General features: G+C 49.6%; 1 protein-coding gene across 1 annotated transcript in view; it reads right to left on the minus strand.

Annotated features, from left to right (window-relative positions):
* The window catches only part of POLR1H (RNA polymerase I subunit H), a 33,398-nt gene extending 24,848 nt beyond the window's left edge, over positions 1–8,550 (minus strand). The window contains exons 1-2 of the mRNA XM_040343218.1: positions 8,443–8,550; positions 8,093–8,225 (exon numbers count right to left, since the gene is read on the minus strand). Coding sequence (XP_040199152.1) covers positions 8,093–8,222 — 130 coding nt within the window. The 5' untranslated portion in view covers positions 8,223–8,225; positions 8,443–8,550. The remainder of the gene's footprint in view (positions 1–8,092; positions 8,226–8,442) is intronic.
* Between the last annotated feature and the right edge of the window lie 377 nt (positions 8,551–8,927).

An 8,927-nucleotide genomic window follows, 5' to 3' on the forward strand; every position in this document is an offset into this window, starting at 1 on the left:
TTTACTAGGAATGGCAGCGATCTGCGTTTTTTTTCGGGACTGCAACATTATAGAGGAACCAACGGACACTTTTGACACATTTTTGGGACCTTTCACATTTATACAGTGAACAGTGCTATAAATATGCATTGATTACTGTATAAATGTGACTGGCAGGGAAGGGGTTAACCACTAGGGGGCGGGGAAGGGGTTAAATGTGTAGCCTATTGAGTGTTCTAACTGTAGGTGAAGGGGGGTGACTGGGGGAGGTGACCGATCTGTGTCCCTATGTACAAGGGGCACAGATCGGTCTCTCTCCCTGACAGGACGTGGAGCTCTGTGTTTACACACAGAGCTCCACGTCCCTGCTCAGTTACTGGGCAATCACGGGTGCCCGGGCGGCCATCGCGGGCACACGCATTGTGTTCCCAGTGACGCGACGGGCACGCGCGTGCCCTAGAGGCTTTAAATGACAGGACGTCATATGACCTCCTGTCAGAACAATAGGGTATTCCGCCCGCCGGTATTTGACGGCGTGCGGTACCCTAGTGGTTAAAATTTGTATGGTTTTCTGCCAAATAAAAAAATCTGAAGAGCAAGACTAGCAATGCTCAGAAATAAAATAAAACATACAAAAACAATGCGACACATTACGTCACTTCTGACGTTGAATGCTTTCATCAGAACATTTTCTGATGGCAAGTACCCTATTCACTTTCCATTTAAGACTAGCATGCAAAAAAAAAAAAAATTCGTCCAATAATTTGACTGTGTGTACAAGGCTTTTTGAGTGGAATTTTCCTAGGAGTTTTTTGTGTTTATTTTTTTTTTTTCCTTAAATCTCCAGGACAAGAAGTAAAGAGAAATCTCCCCAACAGGATACAGACAGAAAATAATAGGCTTATGAATGTCCAGTCAGGAAATTTTTTGTTCAAATGACTCCCCACCCATCTCAACAGCAATAAACATGCAGCACAGGCTGCAGGACTCAAGTTTACTGTCCCCCACAGTACTACCTTTCACCACAAGATGTCCTCAGTCTTCACTAGGCATCATTCACTCTGGAAGACTGAGGGCATACTATGAATGCAGAGTGTCATAGGGACATCACCACAGCACCTTTCATTCACAATGTACTGATTACTATTATACAGGATTTATATAGCACCAACGCTTTACAACACAAAGGGAGACAGTACAGAAACAATAAAAATTAATACAAGGAGGGTTGGGAGGACCCTGATCCTGAGAGCTTACAATTACAGTAAAACCTTGGTTTGAGAGTGACTTGGTTTGAGAGCGTTTTGCAAGACAAGCAAAATGTAATAAATTTTTACTTGATATACAAGTAGTGACGTGATATACAAGTAGCGTCATGTCACAACTTTGTATAAAAGATAAGAAAGGCGCCTCAAATTGTAGCAATATGGTTATATTTAATGAAGACACAACATTTAGAGGCGCCTCTCTTCTCTTTTATACTCTGTAGCTCCTGCTGGATTTTGCTTCTATTCCCCTTGTGGATGGACATTTTATGGTTACACAACCTATCACATTGCTATAATCTTTTTATATGGACTATAAACAGAAGGACCCATGAATAAATGGTTGTGGAACGAATCATTTGAGTTTCCATTATTTCTTATGGGGAAATTCGCTTTGATATACAAGTGCTTTGGATTACAAGCATGTTTCTGGAATGAATTATGCTCGCAATCCAAGGTTTTACTGTGCCTTAAAGTTACAAGATCATCTATTAAACGTGTATAAGTAAATAAAATCAATACTTCCTTTTCTTAATATAATACAAATCAATGGTGCAAGATATCTGATGTCAATAATACTGTACAACACAATAATTTAAAACAATTCAAATAAAGTGCAAAGCAACCCAAAGCTAATCTTGGTGGTATGTTTTGTGTCTTAGTCATGCTGACAGACCCAACTTTGACCCATCGTCAGTGTTTTGGCTGAGGGAAGGCGGTTCTCATCCAAGATTTTACATTACATCCATTGACCTCTCAATGCGGCAAAGTGGGTCTGTACCTTTGGCAGAGAAACAGCCACATAATGTTTCCACCTCCATGTTTGACTGTAGGAATGGTGTTTTTAGGGTCATAGTCAGCATTTTTCTTCCTCCAAACATGGCGAGCCCCCCTTCTCAAGAAGGAACATGTACAGTCATGCCAATGAACATCTAAATCGGGCATCACTAAATGGCGGCCCGCGGTCCGCGTCCGGCCCGAGCTGCTGCTCTTTCCGGACCGCGGCGATCGCGCCATTTAGCCGCCGCTTTTGTCCCCAGCCTCCTCCGCTATTTGTTAGCAGAGAAGAGGAGCGGACGGCGGGAGGCGGGACAATCCCGGACCGTGGGCGGGACCAGAGAGGTAGCTGCCTGTTAGATGGAGGTGATTGGTTGCTAGGAGGCGGTCCTAGCAGCCAATCACCAGTTCGCTGGAAAGTCAACCCGACAGCTCCCGCGCCTTCAGTCCACGACTGTCCCGCCTCCCGCCCTCCGCTCTGTGAAAGGTAGGAGTGGAGAGGGAAGGGAGGAAAATGTATAAAAATGTTAAGGATGGGGAGCGGGCAGTGCTGTGTGTGTGTGGAGGGGGGTCATGTAAAAATGGCATCATGTAAAGGGGGCATCATGTAAAGGGGGCAGTACTGTGTGGGGGGGTATGTGATGGGGGCAGTACTGTGTGTGGGGGAAGGCATATGTGATGGGGCAATACTGTGTGGGGGGGAATATGTGATGGGGTCATGTAAAGGGGCAATACTGTGGGGGGGATATGTGATGGGGCAATACTGTGTGGGGGGGATATGTGATGGGGCAATACTGTGTGGGGGGGATATGTGATGGGGCAATACTGTGTGGGGGATATGTGATGGGGCAATACTGTGTGGGGGATATGTGATGGGGGTCATGTAAAGGGGACAATACTGTGTGGGGGGATATGTGATGGGGCAATACTGTGTGGGGGGATATGTGATGGGGTCATGTAAAGGGGGCAATACTGTGTGGGGGTTATGTGATGGGGCAATACTGTGTGGGGGATATGTGATGGGGGTCATGTAAAGGGGACAATACTGTGTGTGGGGATATGTAATGGGGCAATACTGTGTGGGGGGGATATGTGATGGGGCAATACTGTGTGGGGGGATATGTGATGGGGGTCATGTAAAGGGGGCAATACTGTGTGGGGGGATATGTGATGTGGCAATACTGTGTGGGGGATATGTGATGGGGCAATACTGTGTGGGGGATATGTGATGGGGCAATACTGTGTGGGGGATATGTGATGGGGGTCATGTAAAGGGGCAAAACTGTGTGGGGGATATGTGATGGGGGTCATGTAAAGGGGGCAATACTGTGTGGTGGGATATGTGATGTGGCAAAACTGCGTGGGGGGATATGTAATGGGGCAATACTGTGTGGGGGGATATGTGATGTGGCAATACTGTGTGGGGGGATATGTGATGGGGCAATACTGTGTGGGGGGATATGTGATGGGGCAATACTGTGTGGGGGGGATATGTGAAGGGGGGTAATACTGTGTGGGGGGCATATGTGATGGGGAAATACTGTGTGGGGGGATATGTGAAGGGGGGTAATACTGTGTGGGGTGATATGTGAAGGGGGACAGGGCTGTGGTGGGGAAGATGTGAAGGGAACAAGCAGCTGCGCACAAAATGAGGTGCTGCACAGAAAACGTGAATGCACTAAAATGCAAAGTGCAATTTTCTGCACATGGAACTTGCATGGTACAAACGCATCATGCAGTTTCCATGTGGCTGCCTTTTTAAAAAGATGCCAGGACCTTTTCCCAGCAGAAACACAGGCGCAGCAGCCCATTCAAACAAATGGTGTGTCGTGCCTGCACCCCTGGGCTGCAATGTAAAGTATTGGGGTAATCGCACAAAACTGCGATGCGGACCTCGGCTGGAAGAAAATTTTACTAATCGGACCTCCATGAATTTTAATTCAATACCCCTGATCTAAATGATTCAGAGAAAGATTGGGAAAAAGTCCTGTGGTCAGATGAGACCAAAATTCAGCTTTGGCATTCACTTGTTTGGAGGACTAAAAATGCTGACTATGACCCTAAAACCACCATCCCTACAGTCAAGCACGGAGGAGGAAACATGATGCTTTGGGGCGGTTTCTCTGCTAAAAGGTACAGGCCGACTTTGTCACATTGAGGGGCCAATAGTTTGGACCATGTATTGTAAAATTTTGGATGAGAACCTTCTTTCCCCCGCGAGAACACTGAAGACGGGTCATGGATGGGTCTTCCAGCATGACAAAGACCCAAAACATACCGCCAAGGCAACAAAGAAGTGGCTCAAGAAGAAGCACATTAAGGTTATGGAGTGGCCTAGCCAGTTTCCGAACCTTAATCCTATAGAAAAATTATGGAGGGAGCTGAAACTTCAAGTTGCCAAGAAACCTTAAGGATTTAAAGAAGATCTGTAGAGAAGAGTGGACCAAAATCCCTCCGGATCACCAACTACAAGAAACGTCTGACCTCTGTGCTTGCCAACAAGGGTTTCTCCACCAAGTACCAAGTCATGTTTTGCTTGGGGATCAAATACTTAATCACTTAACTGCAGCTCAATATATAACATTTGTATCGTGAGGTTTTTTTCAGAATTTTTGGTTGATATTCTGTCTCCATCATTAAAAATACACCTATGATAACAATTATAGACCCCTCATTTATTACCAAGTGGGAAAACCTCCAAAATCTGCAGGGACTCAAATATTTTCCCCACTGTATACGCCACACAACTCAGGAGGCTGTGGACTTAAAGTAGAACTAAATGAATGAGTGACTTGTATAGCCCTACACATTCGAACTGAATCGCCTCTAGGCGCTTTTTGCAGCCAGTGTCTTCCTAGCTGGTGCAGTCATTTACCCCGTAGGACCTTGACACGCTTGGGGGACACAGTCGTACACACATATATAATGGGCCAATTTGGCCAGGATCCAATTAACCTACCAGCATGTCTTTAGAGTGTGGGAGGAAACCAGAGTATCCGGAGGAAACCCACACAGACACAGGGAGAACATGCAAACTCCAAGCAGATGGTGTTGTGGTTGGGATTCGAACCAGCGACCCTTTTGCTGCTAGGTAAGAAGTGCTAACCACTACACCACTGTGCTGCCCTAAAGGCAAAACTTTTGTTTCTTTTCATTTTGGATAGAGTAGAGAGGGATTAAAACCGCTGTCAGATCTTTATTGCTGTCTGTCCCCATTTGGAAGATTCATCCTCTCTATTTGTCCTGTTATCCATTATCATTGAAAATTAAAGTAAAAGAAAATCCCAAAGTTCGGATTGTCCCCAGAACAGCAAGAGGGGAAATATTCCACGGAATTCCAATAATTTGCAGGGATTTTCACTCACTTCCTCTTTGGCTATGGGACAGGCAGTAAAGGGAAATCGATCTGACAGAGGCTATAACCCTCCCTTACGCTAGCCAGAAGAAAAAGTTTTGCCTAAAGTTCCACTTTAATCATAGTGTTTTTTTTAACCATTTAGGCCCATATAGGACCTGTGGCAGACTGTGCATGTGTGGGATCAAAGGAGCGGCATCAGGAGCTGGATGTGCAGACAAGCAAGACACAGCCAGGTCCTGCAATAGATATGTCTGTCCTGGGACAATACAGTGTCCCAGAACCAAATAGCGGACAAAACCAGTGCAGCCACCCTGGCGTCTAGCAAACAGTGATGTCACAGACTGGCAGTGAGACCGGGAGCGAGGCCGGCGCCTAGTGCTGCACTGCTGTCTCCATCCACCTCGGCAGTCGGCACCTCCTCCTTCTCCGGTACCCAGCGGCATACAGCAGGGAGTCAGGACTAGTGTGCTCTTCTTCACTCTCCAGTGTCTCACGAGTTCCCGCCCAGCCCACCTGCTATGTGTCAGCCTGTCAGTTCTGAAGTGCCCGACTGCGAAGGAGAGACTGCGAATAAGGACTGGGCTAGGGGTCTCTCTCTGTCAGACCTCCCACTGTCAGATCCCCCCCACCTCTCTCTCTCTCTCTCTGTGTCAGACCCCCCTCTCTCTCTCCCTGTCAGACCCCTCTCTCTCTCTCCCTGTCAGACCTCTCTCTCTCTCTCTCTCTCCCTGTCAGACCCCCCCTCTCTCTCTGTCAGACCTCCCACTGTCAGATCCCCCCCACCTCTCTCTCTCCCTGTCAGACCCCTCTCTCTCTCTCAGAGCCCCCTCTCTCTGTCTTTCAGACCTCCCCCTGTCAGATCCCCCCCACCTCTCTCTCAGCTCATCTCTCTATCAGACCCCTCTCTCTCTGTCAGATCCCCCCCCCACCTCTCTCTCAGCCCATCTCTCTATCAGACCCCTCTCTCTCTGTCAGACCTCCCCCTGTCAGATCCCCCCCCCACCTCTCTCTCAGCCCATCTCTTTATCAGACCCCTCTCTCTCTGTCAGACCCCCCCCCCCACCTCTCTCTCAGCCCATCTCTCTATCAGACCCCTCTCTCTCTGTCAGACCTCCCCCTGTCAGATCCCCCCCCCCACCTCTCTCTCAGCCCATCTCTCTGTCAGACCCCTCTCTCTCTCTGTGTCAAACCCCTCTCTCTCTCTCTCTCTGACCCAAACCCCTCTCTCTCTCTCTCTCTCTGACCCCCCTCTCTCTCTCTCTCTCTCTGTGTCAGACCCCCCTCTCTCTCTCTCTGTGTCAGACCCCCCTCTCTCTCTCTCTGTGTCAGACCCCCCTCTCTCTCTCTCTGTGTCAGACCCCCCTCTCTCTCTCTCTGTGTCAGACCCCCCTCTCTCTCTCTCTATGTGTCAGACCCCCCTCTCTCTCTGTGTGTCAGACCCCTCTCTCTCTCTGTGTCAGACCCCCCTCTCTCTCTCTCTCTGTGTCAGACCCCCCTCTCTCTCTCTGTGTCAGACCCCCCTCTCTCTCTGTGTGTCAGACCCCTCTCTCTCTCTCTCTCTCAGACCCCCCCCTCTCTCTCCCTCTCTGTCAGACCCCCCTCACTCTCTCTGTCAGACCCCCCTCTTTCTCTCTGTGTCAGCCCCCCCTCTCTCTCAGTCACCCCCCTCTCTTTAAGCCCAACTTGTCTCTGAGCCTGCTCTCTCTCTGTCAGCCTCCCCCCCCCCCCCCGAGCCTCCTCTCTCTCAAATTGGTGGTGGGGGCATGCTGCACCACCTCCCTGAAATGAGTTTTTGCAGGTTGGGATGTCGGGACGAGTGAAGAAGAGAGATGGGTGGGGCCTCCTCTCTCTCTCAGCCCCCCTCTCTGTCCACCACCTTGTCTCTCAGCCCCCCCCCCCCCTACCAGTTTCAAGCAGAAACACTGCACATACTGACTCCCACCACCATGAATACTTCAAATCACTATAAGTGATCATGGCGGTTAGAGTGTTCCTTTCATATCTCCCAGGAGAAGTAAATCTTTGTATACTGATTCTATTTCATGTGTTAAATTGGGGGGAGGGGGTGTGCTGCGCCACCTCCCTGAAATGTGTTTTTGCAGATTAGGATGGAGTGAGGAAGGCAGGAGAGAGGAGCGAACGAGGCAGGAGAGAGGAGCGAACGAGGCAGGAGAGAGGAGCGAACGAGGCAGGAGAGAGGAGCGAACGAGGCAGGAGAGAGGAGCGAGCGAGGGAGGCAGGAGAGAGGAGCGAGGGAGGGAGGCAGGAGAGAGGAGCGAGGGAGGGAGGCAGGAGAGGAGCGAGGGAGGCAGGAGAGGAGCGAGGGAGGCAGGAGAGGAGCGAGGGAGGCAGGAGAGGAGTGAACGAGGCAGGAGAGGAGTGAACGAGGCAGGAGAGGAGTGAACAGGGCAGGAGAGGAGTGAACAGGGCAGGAGAGGAGTGAACAGGGCAGGAGAGGAGTGAACAGGGCAGGAGAGGAGTGAACAGGGCAGGAGAGGAGTGAACAGGGCAGGAGAGGAGTGAACAGGGCAGGAGAGGAGTGAACAGGGCAGGAGAGGAGTGAGGGAGGCAGGAGAGGAGTGAGGGAGGCAGGAGAGGAGTGAGGGAGGCAGGAGAGGAGTGAGGGAGGCAGGAGAGGAGTGAGGGAGGCAGAAGAGGAGTGAGGAAGGCAGGAGAGTCCAGAAGAGAGATGAGTCCAGCTTAGTCTCCTTACCTGTCACTTGTGTGCGGTGGGAACAGCGTGGGCAGGTGACTGTGTCCGCAATACCAGGAGGGGGCAGCACCGAGCCGCAATCCGAGCAGAAGTCAGACTCCGAGCTGAAACACGTGCGTGAAGTGTCCATCTCCTATGGGGGAGGGGAGAGTACAGACATGTGATGGGGTGTGAGGCCGGTGGGACACCCGGGAAGAGAACAGTGCTACAATCGGTCTCTCCGCGCCTCCTATGGCAGACAGCGGTACATACAAACCCCGGACCCAGCATGACATAACATCACACACCTTGTTGTCTCACTGGGTGAATGACAACATCTTACATACACCGATCACTCACACACTACTCACCTCAATAACACCCGCACTATCGCACACCACCACTTGCTGCAACTATTACAAGTATTGCACGCCTACCGGTAACCATAGAGTCCTACAGCCATGTGCTCACAGCGCCCTCTGCTGGCTACAGCCGCCACAACCGCCGGTGGCTGAATTCCATTAGTAATGATACATACATGTGGTGTGACCTGCAGACGTTTTTCGTGTATTTAAAGCAGAACTAAAGACAAAGCTGTGTTTTCATTTTACTAAGGGAGGCTTATAACCCATGTCAGTGTTTTTTCTGTGTCCAATTTGGAAGATTTCCATTCACTCCCATAGCCAAAACAGGAAGTGAGTAAATCCTGGAGCGTCACCATAATTGGTGTCCCTATTCAAAGATTTTCACTCTATTCCTGTTCTGGTGTCAACCCAAACTGTGGGATTTTCTTTTACTTTCACTTGCATTGATAATTGTAAACAGGATAAATAGAGAGGGTGAATCTATTTAAAGC

Source organism: Rana temporaria, chromosome 3 (assembly GCF_905171775.1).
Source record: "Rana temporaria chromosome 3, aRanTem1.1, whole genome shotgun sequence".
NCBI lineage: Eukaryota > Metazoa > Chordata > Amphibia > Anura > Ranidae > Rana > Rana temporaria.